Raw genomic sequence first — 22,261 nt, 5'->3', positions numbered from 1 at the left:
AGAATGGTAGTGCATGCTGTGAACATTTATTAACTAGGGACTATATGTAGAAGCATGATTGAGCAGGTCAAATGTAGTATGTTTTTCCTCAGCACTCAGTCTCAAGTGACCCAATATTATCATTGCACAGTTCCTCGTGCACATGCTCAGGAGATATTGATAGAGTATTAGTACAGTCAACTACCATTGCCTTCCCAGAACAGTATCACTTCAGATCAAAGTCCTAGAAAAATACAGATGAGAAACCTGTAACTGTTTAAAATGTACTAAGATATTAAAATTGGAGGTGTAGTGGAGGAAATAACTAGCTGAAGAAAAATTCTGGTGAATGGAAACTAGAGAGTAGAGATTTTGCAAGTAAAATTATAAGTGAATTGGGGGAAGTCAATTCTTCCTGGGGATGAACACATAAAAAGATAACATTGGGGCATTGAAGGGAATGTTGGTGGTAGGTAACAACAGGTAGTGATTAGTGATCAGTGAAAGAATGGTCACTGTTGAAATAGTGGAATACTGCAAAAAGAGCTAAACTCAAAAACTAACAGATCGAGTATCAAAACAAGCCACAAACATAAAACACAATTTGAAAATAGTCAAATAAATATTATTGATTTAAGAATAGAAGATTACATGCCAGATAGAACATTTTAATGAGGGAGAATAATACTGAACAAATTGTGACTCTGTTACTGCCTCTGGTGCTATTTGTCTTTGCTCTGATTTGTAATTTTGTACCTTTTTTGACAAGTTTCTCATCAAAGCATATTTACTACTGCTATGTCCATGGTTGGATGTTCTCTACTTAATTTTCCTATAGCAAGGTGCTTTTTGTTTTCCTCTGGACAAATGCCCTACAATAAATATCTGGCAGAATTAAAGAAGTTGGAGCTCTGTGTACCCAGTTAACTACAATGTCTGCTACTAGACTTCTCAAAGGCAAACTGCAGAATGATATTTCTTTCAAAAATCAGTTCCAAACTTGTTTTTAGACAATATAGCAAGAATGTTGCAGTATTTTAAATATATTTCTTCTTTAACAATGATTAATCTCATTGTTACATGTATTTAAAGCTTTAGAAAAATTGTCTGTGCATGATAATGCATTAAAATTCATACTAATACAAATGACAAAAGTAGAAATACTTGCCTCCAAATTTAGCAGCTTTAGCTGCTGCGAGTCCACCTGTAATACAAAGTATTGACCAGTTATGATGGAAAAAAAGAACAGCCACTTATAGAGGGGGACATTGTGAAATTTTATGATAGCAATGAGAAATTCCTCATTCCCAATTAGCCAATATTGAAAATATTCAAAATTAATGTGAAAAAATTCAAATCCGAAAAAAATAGGAATATCTAACATCATTAGGAAACAAATCAAAGAATTGCACATGCTGGAGATCTGAAATAAAAACTAAAACTGCTGGCAGCATCTGTGCAAAGAAAACAGAGTCACTGCTTTAAGTCCAGTGACTCTTTATTAGAATCTGTTATTGTTTATGGAACAAAATGAGGTCCACAGTCAATTAATAATATCGCCTATCATCAAGCATGCATAGATAATGGAGACAATTCTTTCCAAAGGGTCACCATGGGGTTGTCTCATTTGACAGTTTCTCCTGAATCACAGGTGACCATTGTAGAAACTAACTCTCGCACCACTTTGTCTCTGAAGTTAATATTGGCAGGTGCCACTATAATGCCATTATGTCCAGAACACAGTTCAAAAACAGCAATAAGAATGCGAATGCTTTAGTAGTAGAAGATTGGATTTATGCTATCATTATGCATTGAAATGAAGTGAAATACAGTACAGTACAATTTTCAGCAGAAATGCATTCTGAGTGCATTTCAAAATCTGGAATAATATTTTCGTTCAAATTATCTCAAGTATCTAAACTGTCATTGGAGATGAAATTACCTGAAATGCCTCCTGGAACCTGGCCTGGTACAGCCCCTGGAACCTGGCCTGGTACAGCCCCTGGAACCTGGCCTAGTACACCTCCTGGAACCTGGCCTGGTACACCTCCTGGAACCTGGCCTGGTACACCTCCTGGAATGTCAGAACCAGGGAGTTACAATCATTAGATGAACTGATTATCTACAACCTAGAGTATTAAAGAGGTGGCTATTCAGACAGTAGATGTATTAGTGGAGTTTCTTCACAAGTTTATAGACTCTTGAAATGATCTCAGTTCATTAGAAGGTACCAAATAGAACCTCACTATTTTAAGAAAGGGAAGGGAGAAAAAAAAGAGAACTATAGACCTGTTAACCTGACATCAGTTGTAGGCAAAATGCTAGAAACTATAATAAAAGGATTCAATAAGATACTTAAAAAAACTATATCAACCCCATGTCCTTAACTTTCAGATACATAGGTCTGTGAATACGCCATTGTGACTGCAAGTGGAATAACATTCCCGTATCATTACCATTGTTGGAGAGTTTTAGGCAGCCTTCTTCTGAGAATTAAATGCATCATAAGACATGGTTGGGATACTGGTATAAGGGGTTTATAAATTTTGCTTCTGCAGTGGGTACTTCTCTTTGGTTCTAATCCCTTAACTGAGAGCTCATGCAAGAGTCATTTTCAGTTTCTGTTTTGGTTCCCTCAAATATGTATGTTTGCCTTGTGCACATGAATGTAAAAACAGATCTCAGCGCCTCTCATTTGTGTTGCAGGTTCTCTGCAAGATGTTCTTCTGCAACGAAATGTCGGAGAAAAGGCTGATTATTAATTTTTTATTTGATTGATTCACTTTCTACACAACAGTTTTATCCCATTCACAGCAGATAGCATTTGTAGGTAGCATTTGTTGTTCATCCCCAATTACCCTTGAAAATGTGATAACTTGGTGGTCCACCCACATTGGTGTTAGAAAGGGAGTCCTGAGATGTAGCTTCAGTGATTGGAAGCACACTAGCTTTCGGAGCGTCGCTTCTTCACCTAATGAAGGAGCGACGCTCCGAAAGCTAGTGTGCTTCCAATTAAACCTGTTGGACTATAACCCTGGTGTTGTGTGATTTTTAACTCTGTATTTTCTGCCTTCTGATATCTATTGCATTTCATAGCTCCTGACTTTGGAAACAGGCTACTGTTCCTGAAATAATACTAAGGATACTCATGGGACACAGTTATATTGTTGTGTTATTCTAAAATGATTCAGGAACAATATTGTTTTATATTTTTCTCTCTCTCTCTCTCACACACACACACACACTTCTCAACTTTACTCACTATTGCATTACAGCCACTGTCTCAAAGCACCACTGTATGATTCTGCACAAACATTGATGTTGGAATGACACTTATTTTAGAAGAATGGTGGCATCTTCTCCAATCTGATTAAGAATTCATTTCTGGGCAGCAAATGAATGCCCTCAACTGGCCATTTAGTGATGGCTTCAGGCCACTGCTTTAGTTGAATGGGATCCACAATTTTCTATTCATGTTTGGGAAGTTACTATCCAATGCACCACTAGTGATATAACTTTGCTTTTTTACAAGCTGCCTAAATGAACTTCCACTTTCTCTAATCATGAATGAGGTAGTTTCCTTGGAGTGTACAGGCAGATAGGCTTAGTACCTTGTTGCAGACTAATGTAGTGCACCTGTTTCAGCTTGCCTAAGCCTTTGCATAAACTTGAAAATTCATAGTGAAATTCTCTTTCATTTTCAACCTACAGCAGTGCCTCCACTCTCTCTAAGAGACATAGTTGGGTGTATGCATTTCGAATTTGCAACAGCATTCTGGTCTTCAATATGGACAGTTTCACTGATGTTTCATGTTCTATGTTTGGTGGTAAATTGATCAGCTGCCTGTAGATCTGAGCCTTCGAGCCTTGCAGTTTGATGCTTTTGGGTTAAACATCTACTGATTTTAACCATTGCAGGCCTTTAGTTGATACTGAAACAACCACCCTTGTATTGAGTTTCAATTCAGTATTAAATCCTTTCCTCTGCAAGTTGATACTTCAGAACCTCTCCTGCTTCTCTTTGACTTCACCAAGTTATGTTGACTGATTTTGTTGACATCTATTCTTGACTGCTCGGATTTATTCTTCTTCAATGATTTGTGTTTTCTGGACTTTTCCCTTTGTGGGACTTGTTCTATGTTTCTGTGGTAATGCAGCAGCTGATGATGTACAGTATTTTCTCAAGTACTCTCTCAATTTAGAGATGAATAAATTGTGTTAGTGCAGACGGTCACTGCTAGAACTTGTGTGCATGCAAATATACTTGCCATTTGTCAGCCCTGGCTTAGATATGGTCCAGATCTTGCTGCTTTTGTGTCTGAATATTTGCGAATGGTGCTAAACATGGTATAGTCATCAGCAAACATTCTTATCAACTTTAAATATGGACAGCTTATGCAAACCATCTTATCAATTTTAAACCCTTTTAATATAAAAAAAATCGACTAAGTTCCCTCCTCAGTAACGTAGCCTTTGCAGGCTGTGCCTCATGGGCACACACAGATGCTAAGTATCAATTTAGCACTTGAACTATACCTATTGCTTCAAAATGTAAATCCTCTTTCTCGAGCCAAATAAGCCCTTCTCCCCTTTTCCACCCTTTTACTATTAATGTACTGGCACATTGAGTTTATGATGGATTTCATTATCAATGTCTGCTCGAAGCAAGAGGAGGCTCCTAAGGTATGGAAAATGATCCATGTTTTTCAAGGGCTTGCCATGAATTTTGATGGTCAAAGAACTGGCTGGTAGAGCACCTGTGTTTCCTAGATATTTAGGCTGAGGCCTATTCTCCCATACATCTCGGTTAATTCAATGATTTTTGTAGCTCGGCCTTGAACGTATGCACAATCAGGCACCATCTGTGTACTGCACCTTGATGAAATAAATTGGAGTGGTCATGGTTCTGGCCTGGAGGTAAATGTTGAACACCTTCCTGTTCATTCTGTAGGTTCGCACCACTCCTGCAGGAAGCTTCATGGAGATGGGTGGAGTGTTGGAGCAAGGAAAATGGAGAAGAACACTGGTGCAATAATGCAGCCCTGTATGACCCCAGTTTGCACTCATTTGTGTTGTTGTTGGATCTATTCATGATGATCATGGCTTGGATGTCAACACGAAGCAGGTGGAGAATGGTGACAAATTTCTTCGGGCAACCAAATTTGAGGAGGATATTGACAGAGTTGAAGATGTTTGTGAGATTGAAGGAGGCCATGAATAGAGATTGCTGATATTCTCTGTACTTTTCTTGGATTCGTCACACACTGAAAATCATCCATTGTGCCTCTTGATGTGAGACTCAGAAAGGAGCCGATTGGAGGTGGTTGAGGAACATTCTCATCATGAAATTCCCTGAGGTGGACAGTAGGGAAATCCTTCTAATTTGCACAGTTGAACCGGTCTCTTTTCTTGAAGATGGTCATAAATATAGCACCTCTGAGATCTCCCAGTATGTTTCCTTTCCTCCTGATGAGATCATGGATTAGTGTCAAGTGTTTGGAAGACCGAGGAACAGTGTGTTTTTACTCTGAGATCACAAAACCAGTATCAAGCTCATGTCATAACCCTTATCTGCCCATATCCATTGGAAGTATGGACTATGTACCACACATATCTCAAATCCCTGGAATTATCATGTGTTCTGCCTTTGCAATATCCTGGAAGTTCCCCATTGGCAGGATAGGTGCATCACTGTGAGCACCCTTTCCCAGGCCTAATATCCCCAGTATTGAGGCACTGATCAAGTACAACCAACTGCGAAGGGTTGTCTATATACCCAACCCAAGACTCCTTAAATAAGTGCTCTCTTCCAAGCTCCACAGTAGTAAGCAATCACTGGGATGGCAGAGGAAATGCTACAAGATTACACTGAAAGCCTTCTTAAACAAATGCAACATTCCTATGGACACATGGGAATTGCTTGCTCTAAAACACACAAACTGGAGAAGAAGCATCCATGAAGGCAACAGCCACTTCAAGCATCATTGAGTGGAGCCATAGAGAGCAAGCACAAGTAATGAAAAGAGTGTGCAAACTTCAGAGCATCTCATCCATCCATCCGCCAAACCCCAACTGCCCTACTTATGGCAGTGTCTGTGGCTCTAGGGTTGGACCATTAAGCCATTGCACCACCCCATTGTGTGGAAGCAAGTCATCTTTGACCTTGAGGGACTTCCACAAACTCACGATGTACTGATAGAAGACATTGGGCCCATTGAAATGTTATCTCTTCTTTCTCATGTGCCTTGTGAACTCTAATTTTACTTCAGTTTAACAATATTGAGCTATTTTTTGCTGCTGCCAATGTACTAAGAGGATACTATTGCCACCATACTTTCTAAGGAAGATTCAGCCAATGACAAGTAGCTGATTTGTCTGTGGAATGGATGATCTCTGTTGTCAATGACAAAGGTCTTATTGCCTTCCAACAACAATGTGACTGGTTCCTAGGTAGCTGAATACCATGTGGTTGCACATGTTTAGTAAGAAGCTCTTGGATCTCCGAAAGGAGTTATCCCTTTCTTGGCAGTTAAAAATCAAGCCAGTAGAAAGCAAGTTCATTTCACCCAATCAATTTTAACCAATAAATTAGAGATTTAAAAATGTGAACAAGTTAATCTATGCCTGCTGTAAACAGGTGAACTTACCTGAAGGAAGATTGAGGAACAAGTCAAACAGTCATCTCAGTGAACCCTATGGTCATTGAATTCCCTTTCCAGTATTTCGCTCTGCCCTTAACATTTTTTAACGTCTATATGTGTATGCCATGGGTGTTTAGCGTTTAGCTAGCAAATGTTATTATTTATTAATTATTAAATATTAAATATTATCAAATGTCAGCAATACATAATTATTTATCTAGAATTTATTTAGTTATAATAGATAGTAATTCTTGCTAAGTACAGAAACCTGGTCCATGCTTTCAGTCAACCTGGGTTTAACAGACTGGTAAATTGGGGAATTTTTCTGTACTTGTATAAAATTTTAAACTGTTGTGTTGACTTCGCAAATAGTGGGACTTGATTTTCAGTGTGTTATCCAAGTGAAGCACAAGAAGTTAAATTTTGATAAAGCAAAGAAGTGAAAGCATGCAGTAAGAATTTAACCATGACTGCACTGCAACCAAGGCAAGGAAAACGAGAACAAAGGTGCCAGTTTTCTGGGAGATGAGGCACACCCTAATTCTGTTGTGCAGGACTCTGGCGATGACATTGATGAGTCAGGCAAATGAAGGTCGACATGTATACAAGGTTAAAGTGACGTAACATCGCCCACCGATCTTTTGCAGTTTTACTGTGGGCAGTAAAATCCCAATTATTATCTTATTTACCTTTTAATCTTCAGGCTCTGGCCACTGCCAAGTTACTCACTCAACCATATACTTCCTTCCCTTCCCAATAATGGCTGCAGTGTCGCATGAAATAAATCACTTTTTCCCAAATCGCTTCTTCATCAACATGTTTGCCTCCATAATTTCCCTGTCACTACTCTAGGTTTCTGGTAGTTTTGCAAGTTATTATCTCAAGATTATAGACAATGAGGACTTTTAGGGCACTGAATTGGGGACTACCACACATGACAAAAATGCAATATCATTGTCAAAGAAGAGAGAAAAGTCACATCCAATATGTAATAACATCGCTGATTGATGAGAAAATATAAAAAGGTAGATATAGACCGTGAGGTCTTGCCCTTCAATTTAGCTCCTAGTTCTTGCTAGCTTTTAAAAAAAATGTATTTTGCCACCTTTTCCTTTTTGTAGGTTAGTTCATGGATCATATTAACTTTAAGGTCAAGATTAGAGTGGTGCTGGAAAAGCACAGCAGGGCAGGTAGCATCCCTGGAGCAGGAAAAGTGTTTCTGGCAAAAGCCCTTCATCAGGAAAGCCCTTTATCCTGATGAAGGGCTTTTGCCCGAAATATCGATTTTCCTGCTCCTTGGATGCTGCCTGACTTACTCTGCTTTTCCAGCACTTTAATCTGGACTCTAATGTCCAGCATCTGCAGTACTCACTGTCGCCTCATATTAACTTTAACCCTATTCCAATATTTTATTAAGCTGATTTGAGATTACCTCACCCTGGCACCAAAAAAGCAACATACCACATGGGATTCTTCATCCTGTTTACTTCTCCAATGCATCAATCAGCATTCTGGCCCACCGATATCCTTTACCTTTATCCTCATTATTGAATAACATTAGTTTATGTGATCTTTGTTTTCTCTCATTTGACTATGTTTCATGTGCACATTATTGGTTATACCACCTCTGTTCTGAGTTGAGGCAAGAGTGACTGCCCTTGATATCGAGGTACCATTTAATCAAATGTGGCACAAAGCAGCACACACAAAATTAAAGTCAGTGGAATTGAGGGAAAAACTTTCTGCTGATTGGAATCATGCATAGCACAAAGGAAGATGGTTGTGGTTGTTGGAGGTCAATTATCTAAGTTCCTGAATATCACTGCACAAGTTTCTCACAGCAGTATCCTAAACCCATCCATCTTCAGCTGTTTCATCCAGCATACCTCCATCATAAGGTCAGAGGTGAGAACGTTTGCTGATGATTACACAATATTTAATACTGTTCACAATTCTTCAGATAAAGAAAGAGTCTGTGTTCATACACAGAATGTCCTGAACAACATTCAGACCTGGTGATATGTAGCAAGTAACAATTACATCACATGAATACTGGGGCGTGAATATCTCCAATAACAGAAATTCTAACAATTTCCCTTTGGCTTTAACAATATGAGTCAAGAGTGTGATGCTGGAAAAGCACAGCAGGTCAGGCAGTTTCTGAGGAGCAGAAGAATCTATGTTTCAGGCATAAGCTCTTCATCAGGAATTCTTTTAACAAGTTTTGAGAAGATTTGTAGCTCAGGTTGAGGTTCTGGAAGTTGGTTTGCTCGCTGAGCTGGAAGGTTCATTTCCAGATGTTTCGTCACCCTACTAGGTAACATCTTTAGTGGGCCTCTAGGCAAAGTACTATGGATAATCCCTGCTTTCTATTTATGTTTAGGTTTCTTTGTGTTGGTGACATAATTTCCTGTGGTGACATAATTTCCTGTTCTTTTTCTCAGGGGTAGAAGATGGGGTCTAACTCGATGTGTTTGTTGATAGAGTTCTGGTTGGAATGCCATGCTTCTAGGAATACTTATGCGTGTCTCTGTTTGGCTTGTCCTAGGATGGATGCGTTGTCCCAGTCAGAGTGGTGTCCTTCCTTAAACGTATGTAAGGAAACTAGTGAGAGAGGGTCATGTCGTTTTGTGGCTAGTTGATGTTCATGTATCCTGGTAACCAGTTTTCCACCTGTTTGTCCCAAGCCCAAACAAGCAGACAAAACATGCCCAGAAACCTTAGCCACTCTCCCCTACATCAAAGACATCTCGGAAATGACTGCCAGACTACTCAGATCCCTTGGCATCATGGTAGCCCACAGACCCATTAACACACTAAAACAGCAGCTAATGAACTTGAAAGACCTTAAGCAAAACTAATGCCATTTATAAAATACTGTGCAAGAACTGTAACAAACACTACATTGGACAAACAGGCAGAAAACTAGCCACCAGGATACATGAACATCAACTAGCCATAAAAAGATATGGCCCATTCTCACTAGTATCCTTACATACAGATAAGGAAGGACACCACTTCGACTGGGACAACACATTCATCCTAGGACAAGCCAAACAGAGACACGGACAAGAATTCCTAGAAGAAAGAATTCTGGTTGGAATGCCAAACAACAAACACATCAAGTTAGACCCCATCTACCACCCCCTGAGAAAAAGAACAGGAAATGACATCACCACAGAAAATGACATCACCAACCCAAAGAAACCCAAAGATATAAATAGAAAGCAGGAATTATCAACAGTGCTTCATCCGGAGGCCCACTGAAGATGAAATGTCTGGAAATGAACCTTCCAGCTCAGCGAGCAAACCTACATCCAGATTCCTTTAAGAATATGACGTTGTTGAAACCCGCTATGATAGGCTTCCTAGGGGTTAGAATGACCAAAGACTGAACTGGACTAGGGTCATGCCCCTGGTATGCGAAAGTGAGGACTGCAGATGCTGGAGATCAGAGTCAAGATTAGAGTGGTGTTGGAAAAGCACAGCAGTTCAGGCAGCATCCAAAGAGCAGGAAAATTGATGTTTTGGGCAAATGTTCTTCATCAGGATTCCCGATGAAGGGCTTTTGCCACAAATGTCCATTTTCCTGCTCTTCGGTTGCTGTCTGACCTGCTGTGTTTTTCCAGCACTACTCTAATCTTGACTCATGCCCCTGGTACGAATAGTGCTGTGGAAATCAAGCCGCACTATTTGATTAGTTGTCACAAACGTAAAATATGACTACGTGAATCTCTAGGATGCTTAACATCTAACTATGAAGTATCTAATTACTTAACATTAATAAACATTAACATTAATAGAACGCAAAAATCTAATGTAAACAAAATTAATCATCTAACATGCAGTGAGAACAGATTATTAATATGAAAACTTAAACTATACCTCTTTAAATCCAAACACAAACACACATTCATTCACACGTAGGGTGGACAAAACAGAAGAGACAAATAGTTTTAAGTTGGAAAGCATAGGCAAAAAAGATACATAGTGTACGGATCAATGTCCAAGTTACAAGTGGTGGAATGAGGTGACTTCTCCCATTTGTTTTGGCAATAATATCATGTTGTTGTCAACAGTGGCAATTCCCAATTCAGTAGCTGGTCAGTTGGACCTAGGTCTTGGCTTGAATTCAGAGTTTTCTTTCTTTCTACAACATCTTTGAATGATAATACCTACCCATTCACAGGGAGACAGAACAGAGATTTCGTTTTGTAAGCCTGAAGGTCCGAGTCCCTACTATAGTGAGGTCGCTATATAACCATCGAAATCTTGCAGCTGATTTTTAACTGTCTTCTAAAATGATGTGGTAAGCTATTCAGTTTAGGTTAATTAGGGATTAACAAGAAATGCTAGTCTCGCTAGAAATGCTCACACCTCTAATTTTTTTTTAAAGTTATACATGACGCGCTGGCAACATCCTGCCTACCTCCTTTCATTTTGCAAACATATAATCACTACCTTCCAGAAGGACAAGGGCAGCACCATCACTTGTAAGCTTCCCTCCAAGTCACACAGTTTACTGGTTTGAAATGATATCACCCTACACATTATTTGATCAAGAATTCGATCCAGAAGCCCATTGTAACAGCAATGTCAGTGCATTTGCACCAATTGCACTTCAGTCGTTTCAGAAGATGGCTCACCTTCACCTTCCCAGAGACAATTAAGGATGGGCTAGAAATGCTGGCCTTATCAATGAAGCTCCCATAAGAAAAAGAAAGGCTCCTATCTTTTTAGGTATAGGAGACATTGGGCACTGCAGATGCTGGAGAAATCAGAGTTAATAAAGTGTGGCACTGGAAAAGGCACAACAGGTCAGGCAGCATCCAAAGAACAAGAGAGTCTATGTTTCGGGCATGCCTGACATGCTGTGCCTTTTCCAGCACCATGCTTTATCAGCTCACCTTTCTAGGTATATAAGTAGGAAAGTAAGTTTTCAAGAAGAGATAGAGAATCTACAAGGGGTTATGGACAGAAGATAGAATACATGAATGGGAAAAATATCACATTGAGTTGGTAAATGTGAATTTTATCTGCTTTGGCAGGAAAAACAGAAAAAGCAGTATGCTGTTTCAATGAGAGATTGCAGAACTTAGTGTTACAAAGGCTTCTCAGTGTTCTGGCACTTGAATCACAAAGTTAGCATGTATGTACAGGAAATTGTTAGGAAGGCAAATAGATATTGCCTGTTGTTAAACGTTGGGAAGTTTTATAGTAGCTCTACAGACATTGGAAAGATCACATCTGGAATACTGGGTACAACATTGGACTCTATTTGAAAAAAAAGACATAACTTTACAAATGTGGAATGGCATATTTGTAGAATGTTGAAAAAGGCATATGGGACACATAGCTTTATCAGTCACGACATAGATTAGAAAAGCATGGCAGTCATTATAGAATTGCACAGAACTTTCATGACACCACAGTTAGGGCACTGTGCGCAGTTCTGGTTGCCACATTACAGAAAGGATATGGGTGGGTGGGGAGTCGGGGTTACAGAGGAGATTCACCAGGACGCTGCCTGGAGTGGAAAATTTAAGTTATGAAGAAAGGTTGGATAGGTTTGTAATTGTTTAGTTGGAGCAGAGATGACTAAAGGGCAATCTGATTAAGGTGCATAAGATTATGAGGGCCATGAATAGAATGAATAAGGAGCAGCTTTTCATCTTAATTGAAGGGCCAATTACTCAGGGAAACAAGTTCAAGGAGAGGGACAGGAGGTTTAAAGAGCATGTAAGGAAATTAATTTTTACCCAGAGGATGGTAATGATCTGGAATGTATTACCTGGAGGGTGGTAGAGGTGAAATGCCTCATATCCTTTAAAAAGTACCTAGATGAGCACTTTGCACATTATAACATTCAAGGCTATGGACTGAGTGCTGGGAAATAGCATTAGGTTCTCATGTTTAAGTGAAGACTCGTTAGGCCAAAAGACCTCTTCTGCACTGCATGATCCTATGATTCTATTTAGAACAGACATGGTTCACTCAGATGAAAGGATTATCCTAGGGAAAATGATTCAACAGTTTAGGTTTATACACATTAATGTAGAATGTAGAAAAATGAGAGGTTATTTTATTGAAAAATGTATGGTCTTGAAGCAAACAGGTAGGGTAGCCATCCAAAAGTCCCCATTAGTGGGGGCGTCAAAAACTAAGTAACACAACCTGCAACTTTCAATAATTTATGCACAGACTTTCAGATCCCTCTGCTCTTGTATTCTCTTTTGGATTGTACCTTTCAATTGATATCACCTCTTGCTGTTTTCTATACAAAATAAGTCACTTTGTTGCATTCAACTTCATCTGCTGTCTGCCCATTGAGCCAGTTTGTCTCTTCTTGAAGTTTACCATTTTTCACTTCACTGTTCACAATACTTCAAAGTTTTGTGTCATGCTGTATACAACCAAATCTAGGTCATTAACATGGAGAAGTCCTAATATCAATATCAACAGCTGGGAACTTGCTACATACCTCCATCCAATCCAGACAAACAAATGTCATAAACTTCCTGTCATAAACTAATTTTGCGTTTGTGTTGCTGCAGTTCTTTTTAACCCAATGGCATCCAATTTTGCCAACTTGCCTTTTGGAAGGCTGTGTACACCAAATCAACTGCACTATCTCAAAAAATGAAATACAATTTGAGCTTAAGAGATCTATGCCGGTTTTCCTTAAATCAATCACATTTATCTAAGTGACTATTGATTTTATCTTTGATATTAGTGCGTAAAACCTATACTTCAAAGGTTAAACTGACTGGTTTGTAGTTGCTAGGCTTACCTTTACACTATTTTTCAAATAATTGCTCAACATTTGAAATTTCCTTTGGCACTACTCTATCAAAAAGAGATTTAAAAATTATGGTTAGTGCTTTTCAATCTTCCTTTGCCAAACATTCTTGGTTACATCTCATTTGGTCCTGGTCACTTATCAACTTTAAATACAGCCAGCCTATCTAATTCCTCCTTGATTAATTTTTTGCTCATCTAATCTCTTAAGTACTCTCTCTTTTACTATGACTTGGGCAGCATTTTAATTTTTGGTAAAACCAGATTAAAGTATTAATTTAATATATCAGACATACACCCACCTCCATGCATAAACAGCCTTTTAGAATTTTGGTCCCCCAACATTCCTTTCACCCATTTACTATTTCTATACGTACAGAAGATTTTTGTGTTCCCTGTTATGTCAATTGTCAGTCTATTCTCATGCTTTATTTGCTTCTTATTTTTTAAAATTCCCTTCCAAATATTTGGATTCCATAGGAGACGGATTCTACAGAGGTTTCATAAAAGACCTGGATGTTTATTTGAAAGTGATGAACTGAGAGGGCTACTGAGGTAGAGCTGGAGAACGGGACTAGCTAGGTAGCTCTTTCAGGAGCCAGCACAGACAAAATGTGCAGAATTGTCTCCTTTACTGTAAAATCCTATGATTCTTTATTCAGCCTGGATATTCTTAAGTGTATTTTTCACCTGATAGCTACTATTTGCACTAAATTTTCTATTTTAACTTACTTATCATTTCTTTTGTCATCAGACAAGCTCTGGATAAGACTATGCTTTTATCCTCCCTCCCCACCATATAGATTATGAGCTCTTTAAAGGCAACTGTTGTTGGCATTGTTCAGTTACAGGTTGCCTGCCAAACTTTGATTCTACTGTACCCAGGCCAGATCTGTTCTTATATCATTGAAATTTTCTCTTTATCTGTACTCTGGATTGCTCCTTCTTCAAAGCAAACAACATCTTATGATGTCGTGATCATTGTCCCCTAAATGTTCTCATTTCGACAATTAATTTAGTTGATGCAATATTGCTAATTAACCAGTAAAGAGTGGTGAGCTAACAGCAATATTTAGACAAATTTTCCTTCTTTTCTGAATAATAAACTCTTATATACATTCTATTCTTGTCAAGATTTTCTTACTAATATCCCATACTGTACAATAATAATTGATGCTTTCAGAAATGATATAAGTAGAAGAACTTTCCTCCATATCTAGCAGCTTTAGTGGCCACATAGCCATCTGCAAAGACAGAGAACTGACAAGTAATGACAGTTAAAGACCAGTCACATGGAAAGTGGATCTATTATTAACTTTATGCAAACCAGCAGCAGTCCCATTCCAGAAATATTCAAGATGAATGCAATTATTCTATTCCAACTAACAAGGTACAGAAAACTTTAGGATAACATGAAAACCTGGATTAAAATAAGACTACTTGTCTAGCAATTCTTATCTTGTGCATAGTGCATGTGAAATTTAACTTACATGAGAATCATGTAAACCATTTTATCATCTATACAATGATGGGTGGCAATAACCGACTATATCTGATACAAAATGGAACAGAAGGGCAAATATTGTACAAAATCGATGCTGATACATTTTGGAAGCACATAGTACCTTGTTAAACAAGGAGTATCAATTAGGTTGGGCTGCCAACTGACTTTTCCACTTCAATGGATATTCCAGCAATCCTTCCCAACAAGTGTTAATTCATTTCTGTTTCTAAATATTTGCATAGTAGAACTGGTGTATTTGGGAGCAGTATTTGACTACAATGGCTGTTAATGTACTTATAATGTACAAGTACCATCTTCCCTCTGGATAAAAGGTACCGCCAAGTCATGATGATAAACCTGTATTTTGAACTATAAAACTGCTGAGGCACAGTAGTGAGAGTGGTTGCATTTACAATGTAATTGCAAAATTGTAAAAAAAATCTTAAATTACATAATTGACAACCAACATTTTTTCATTCAGCTCATCTCAATGAACTTGAAGTCATAGAGTCATACAGCATGGAAACAGACCCTTCAGTCCAACTAGTCCATGCCAACAAAGTTCCCAAACTAAACTAGTCCCACCTGCCTGCATTAGGCCCATTTCCCTCCAAATCTTTGCTCTTCATGTACTTATCCAAATGTCTTTTAAATGTTGTAACTGTACTTCCATCCAGCATTACCTATGTCAGTTCTGCCACACACTAACCTGTCTCTATGTAAAAATATTGCTCCTCATGACTTTTTAAATCTTTCTCCTTTTACCTTAAAAAATATGCCCCCTAGTTTGAACTTCCACACCTTAGGGAAAAGACCTTTGCTATTCAATTTATCTATGCCTCATGATTCTGTAAATCACTATGCTCCAGTGAAAAAAAGTCCCAGCTTATACAGACTCTCATCGTAGTTCAAACCCTCCATTCCCAGCAACATCCTGGTAAGTCATTTTTGAGCCCTCTCCAGTTTAATAGCATTCTTCCTATAACAGCATGACCGCATTGCACACAGTACTCTAGCAGAGCCCTCATCAATGTTCTGTACAACCTCAATATGAGATCCCAACTCCTATACTCAAAGGTCTGAGCATTGTAGGCAAGTGTGTTGAACGACTTCTTAATCACCATGTCCACCTGTGACAAATTTCAAAGAATTATGTAACTAAACCCCTAGGTGTCTCTGTTCTACAATACTACCCAGGGTCTTATGATTAATTATATATAAGCCCTGTCCTTGTTTGTTTTATCAAAATACAATACCTCACGTTTATCTAAATTAATCTGCCACTCCTCAGCCCATTGACCCAATTGATCAAGATCTCTGTAATCTTGGATAATTTTCTTCACAGTCCACTACACTACCAATGTTGGTGTCATCTGCAAAGTTACTAGCTGTTTCCTATATTGTCATCAAAGTCATTTATATAAAAGACTGATCCCCGTGGAACACTGCTGGTCACAGGCCTTCAATCATCCTCGGTCTCCTACAGTAAAGCCAATTTTATATCCAATTAGCAAGCTCACCCTGAATCCCATACGCCCTAACTTTACTCATTAATCTACCATGCATTAAACTATCATTACAAAAGGCATGAGTGAGTATCAGTAGAGTTCAAACATAGAAACAGAAGAAATAACACTTTCCTACATGTCTGTTACTCATTTTGATCATAAACGTATCAAGAATATTAATTCTACATTTCATTTCTTATAATATTACGATGCCATTATCATCTATAGAAATAAAAATAAATACCTGCGTATTTAGCAGCTTTGGCTGCTGCATATCCACCTGTAATGACGGGAATGACAATTTATGACAAAGCAGTGATTGGCTAAAAAGTAGAACAATGAATATCATTATGAAGACCAAGTTTCATTTTATTCACGATAAACTTGAAATTTTCAATATTACCAAACAAAAATTGTTCAAGTACAATTAGCAAATTATAATACAAAGGTGAAATACTATGAATCAATGCTCATAATACAAGATTGTTGCAGGTCCTCAAACGTTCTCACATTACCCACAAAACAAATCCACCAGTGAGTGAAAAGTCATCTCATAAATAGAATGGAAAGAAACAATCAGCTGCTCCTCCAAAAATGGTCTAGTTTTCCCTATGCTTTTTGCAGGCTACTTTGTCTTTGATGGGGTCAAGCTTATGTTGTGGGAGCTGCATTATCCAGGCAAATGGGGATTTTCAATCACACTCTTTACTTGTACCTTTTAGATGATATATAGGCTTTGGGGGAGCCAGAAGAGAGTTACTCTCTGCAAGATTTCTAGCCTCTGATCTGCTCTTCTAGCCACAGTATTTTATGGCTAGTCTAATTCAATTTATGGTCAATGTAACCCCCAGCAATGGTAATTTCAATGAATATCAGGGGGCAATGTTTAGATTCTTTTTTGCTGGAGATGGTCATTGCCTGGCACTTGAGTTGCGCAAGTGTACTTCCAGTACATGCTGCACCTGGACATGGGCAGCTTCACTTCTAGTTTACGGCTGAATAAGTTTTGGAGCTACCATAGTTGGAAAAAAAATGTAATGGATTTGACTGGATCAAGCACCATTAATTGTCAAATTTAGTCTGAGATTGAGATCAGCAGTGTAATAGAGAGGTTTGTCACTGCGTGGTTAAAATGTTTCGGCCTTGTACCTGTACAATGGAAAGCTGTTATCTCACCAGTCTGTGGAAGATAGCTTATGGTGGTAGACTTTTGTGTGGAAGTGTGTCTTTTATTGAAAAATAACTTTTGTTAGTTTAAGCCTATTATTTTGTACTAATTTAAATACGCTGGCATCTGGGAAATTAATGTTTTGCTTGGGTGCTGTGGCTCTAAATTTAGTGGAGAATTGACCATTATTAAAGATATTGATGAAGTATTTTAATTCTCCTCTTGTGCAAGCCCAATACCACATATGATAATTAAAAAAAAGTATTGCTATTATTTGATGTTATCATCGAATGAGTTCGTGAAAATGAAAAGATGTCTCCCAAAAATCAAAATTAGGCCTTGGGAAAATCTCAAGGGATAGACTTGAAATATTATTTTGGCATCTGCTGTGGATGCCAGAATCCTGTATTAAAAAAAATAAAGTTCTTCATTACCGCAAATGCTGCCAAAGGTGTTGAGCATTTTTGCATTGTTGTTTTATTTAAAATCACATTTGGGAAGGCAGTGGCATAACAATATTGTCAATGGATTAGTAACACTGAAACATAGGCTGTCATTCTGGGTACATGAGCTAAACTCTTACCACGGCACATGGCGAAATTTCACTTCACTTAAATAAATCTGCTACATCTAATGGCAGTCACAAAATCGCTGTTGGTTGTCATTAAAACCCATCTGGTTCTCCAAAGTTCTTTCAAGAAGATCTGCTTTTCTTATCTGTTTGGCTTACAAGATGACTCAAAGTCCACAGCAATTCCCTAATAAGCCACTTATCAGTTCTATAAAACAGTCACAAAGTCTGAAGAGAGAAATCAAATTGGGCAGACTGCTTGACATTAACCCAGGCATCAGAAATTACTACAGTGAACACAGTCATGTTGACTCTGCAAAGTTCTCTATACTCACATCTCAGGTCTTTTGCCAAAATTAGAAGAGCTATGCTACAACAAGTAGCAGCAGCCTGAAAGAGTAATACTCAAGCAATTGGTATATTACAGCCAATGACACATGTCACAGCAATCACCATTCTTGAGATCAGCATCACCAGAGGGAGCAGCAAAGTGTTATACAGTTTGGAGGGAATCACCTACAGAGTCGTTAACATTGACCCTATGAAATCTTGTTGCATCAGGCCAAATAATCAGCAAGGAAATTTCTTGTCAATTATGAACACTAATTAGAAAATGAGCCCAGGGTAGCAAGGGCACAATGTACTTCTGATGGGAGATTGCATGGCCATCATGAGGAATAATTCAGTAGTATCACTACTCACTGAGCTGTTGTAGTCTTAAAGGAATACGCTGTTTGACAGGGCCTATGGCAGTTGATGAGGGAACCAACAAGAGGGAGAAATGTTCTTGACATCAGCCTCACCAATCTATTTGTTGCACACATATTTATCTGTGACAGTATTGCTCAGTCCAAGCAGATACAAAGTCCCATCTGCAAATTGAGGATATGCTCCAAAGTATTGCATGGGACAACGATCATCTTTGACCCTCCTGACAAACCCTAATGTCCTGACACGCCCCCATTCCACTCAATCTGAGCTGACCATCTCTCACCATCTGAATACTTTCATGACCCTCCAATTCAGCCCAATCTTAATGCTCCTACCGCTCAATTATTACTCTGACCACTCCTCCTAAAGTCTCCAACTTCCCCGATCTCCGAAATACTCCTGACTGGACTCAGCTGTTGCCCTACTATAACTACTTCATGAACCCCACCACCCTGTCTCTGTCCCACAATAACATAACTAGCACCTGCTCTGACAACTATTCCTGACCTGACCAAGCCACTCTCCTGACTCAACCTGATTACCCACCTTATCCTCCTGTCACTTTCCTTTATACCTCACCATATCATTTACTACACTCATCCAGAAATCATAATTAACAATGAAAAGCTGTTTAAAGTGTCCCAAAACATTTCAAAAGTATGAGTGAATTAATTTAGCAGAACATGCTTAGTACTGTAGAAAGCAGTGTTGCTTAGCTTCTCCTCATGATCCACACTACAAAGGACACCAATTTCAGGTATTTTCCATGTTTCTAAGGAGGCCAGGATTGGAAGTCCAACCAGAAATGCAGAACTCAACTGGGTGAAGTAAGTAGGAGCAGGAGAGGAAAATCTGGCAATGATTGCTATTCCAAGAAAATCCAGACGTAATATTTCAGATAATAATTGACGTGACCATTGATTAAATCACAAGTAAATGCACAAATAAGGGACATGGTTGCAACTTTGCAATAGATGAGCTAGCTGACTGAATATTGAACTTGTCATAGCACTTACCTCAATGGAAGTGCCCTGAAAGGACATTCTGAGCTGAACCAAAGGTTACACCTTGTAACACCATCCCTTTCACAGGATTTTCATAATATGCACTCAGTGATGATTGGATCAGGGTATCCATTATAATGCAGGGGAGTTTTAATACGGTCTATCTTAGAGTTAAGCTTATACAGTGAGCAGATAGCTAGGGCCCTATTTATAAAGTTGTCAATAAAATTGATCTTGTAGCATTTGGGACTGAAGGAATCCCAAAGTTGACCAGTGACCAGAAATGTTTGGTAAATAGTAAAGAAACTATTTACTGACTTCTTAACTGTACATCGAGAAAGAGGAGCTCATTTGATTGAACAATTTCAACGGTAAACTGCGTGAAGGACAGAACATATTCACCGGGGTAACAAACTTCTTTAATGTGATTGAAATATTGCAAACATGTCATCTACATATGGAAGGATGTAGTGTATAGGTGTTTGTGCTCAACCTGCCTGTGATTACAAGTCTCAAAAGAATATCCACTATTAAGATATGATTCTGGGATGGGAAATGATTTATTAAATGACCTGAACTATACTGAAAGTTACATCAGTTAAGGTTAGTGTTATGATTAGGGTTTTGATTCGATTGGGTTAGTTTCTGATATCTATCCTATAAGAACCTGTGTTTGATTTTACCTTTTTTTGTCAAGGGGGTGTTTATGTGGATGTTTCAAGTATTTGGAACAATATCATTAAGTTACAATAGTCGACTGGGCTTCCAGTAGGGTAAGTTATTCTAAATTTGGTTCTCTTTTGTTCGTGTTTCATTCAGTAGTCTGTAAATAAATCGTTTTATGTAAAACTGAGTGGTTGGGACAGCTGCATCTCTCCTGGAATATCCACTTTATACCTACTTAAAACAACTAGAAAGGTTAGGGCCTGGGTTACCTTCTTGAAATGTTTTGAGGTGGGCTAGCCTGGTCATAACACAGCTTTACTAGGATTACAGGCTTATGTTGCAGGTACTGTTGCCTACATGCACATTGCTGTGTAGAAACTGCATGTTAATTATGCCCTGTACTGAAAGGGGTTTTATTGCCTTGACATCCGCCTAATATGTGTCGAGAGTGTGGTGCTGGAAAACACAGCAGCATCAGAGAATCAGGAGAATCGATGGTTTGGCCAAAAGCCCTTCAATATATGTGGCTAAAAGCTGTGCACCATTCAGGTCGTTGTCCAGTATCCTGCTAGTAGGCACGATGGCTTTATTCTGTGGTGGTCCACTGTACAAGCTGCAGTTGAGCCACCATTGCCAAAGGATGACTATTAAGTGACAAGGGTCATCAGCTCTAATGTCTAAGGCATTTGCCTAATGACTCCAGCATCAGATCCACATATAAGTGTACAGAATGCATACAACGACAAAAAACATTCTTGCTACATTTTTTTTTACAGCAGATAATTGGCATGCTGGAACAATGCTTCTCCTGCCTGGATGGGCCCTGCAGAACTCAGCAGAATTGGTGCCAAAATTCTGTGGTTTGCTGCTCCATATAATCATGAGAGAAGACAGCTTGTTACTAATTGCATAATAAGTAGCTAAGAATAGGAACTTGAGAAAGGAAAGGAGCAGTAGGGGCAGGAAGACATGGATGAGAAGCCTGAGCAAAAGGAAGGAGGCAAGCTGATAAGTTCTTATTTGGTCAGGCAGTCAATAAAATATTATCCACATGCCATACTTTATTAACAGCCTCAATTCCCATTCACCAACAGTGTCACACTGTCCTTGTCCACTATCACTGAGCACCACAGTGCTTGTTTAGTCTCAAATAACCAGAAAATAGACTGTCATACAGCACAGAAACAAACTTTTTGGTCCAGCTCATCTGTGCTGACAAGACATCCCAATCTGACCTAATCTCACTTGCCAGTATTTGGTTCATACCCCTCTAAACTCTTCCTATTCATATACCCATGCAGATGCCTTTTAAATGTTGTAATTGTACCTGCCTCCATCATTTCCTCTGGCAGCTCATTCCATATACACTTCAGGCCTTTTTAAAATCTTTTCCCTCTCATCTTAAACCTATGCTTTCTAGTTTTGGATTCCTCCACCCAAGGAAAATGACCTTGGCTATTCACCTTATCCATGCTTATGATTTTATAAATCTCCACCTCTAAAAGTCCCAGGGAAAACTGCCCCAGCCTTTTCAGCCTGTTCCTTCTAATTCAAATCCTCCAGTCCCAGCAACATCCTTGTAAATCTTTTCTGCACCCTCTCAAGTATCGGAAAGATGTTGTGAAACTTGAAAGGATTCAGAAAAGATTTGCAAGAATGTTGCTAGGGTTGGAGGATTTGAGCTATAGGCAGAGGTTGAATAGGCTGGGGC

At 38.8% G+C, this 22,261-nt stretch overlaps 1 protein-coding gene across 7 annotated transcripts in view; it reads right to left on the bottom strand.

Moving 5' to 3' along the window:
* LOC122564109 (elastin-like) overlaps positions 1-22,261 on the bottom strand; it is a 286,762-nt gene that overhangs the window by 179,584 nt on the left and 84,917 nt on the right. For all 7 annotated transcript variants that reach the window (XM_043718676.1, XM_043718680.1, XM_043718675.1 and 4 more), the window contains exons 10-12: positions 16,675-16,710; positions 1,922-2,053; positions 1,148-1,183 (exon numbers count right to left, since the gene is read on the bottom strand). In XM_043718676.1, coding sequence (XP_043574611.1) covers positions 1,148-1,183; positions 1,922-2,053; positions 16,675-16,710 — 204 coding nt within the window. The remainder of the gene's footprint in view (positions 1-1,147; positions 1,184-1,921; positions 2,054-16,674; positions 16,711-22,261) is intronic.

Source organism: Chiloscyllium plagiosum, chromosome 28 (genome assembly GCF_004010195.1).
Source record: "Chiloscyllium plagiosum isolate BGI_BamShark_2017 chromosome 28, ASM401019v2, whole genome shotgun sequence".
In the NCBI taxonomy this organism is placed as follows: Eukaryota; Metazoa; Chordata; class Chondrichthyes; order Orectolobiformes; family Hemiscylliidae; genus Chiloscyllium; species Chiloscyllium plagiosum.
This window is presented reverse-complemented; position numbering and strand designations above follow the sequence as displayed.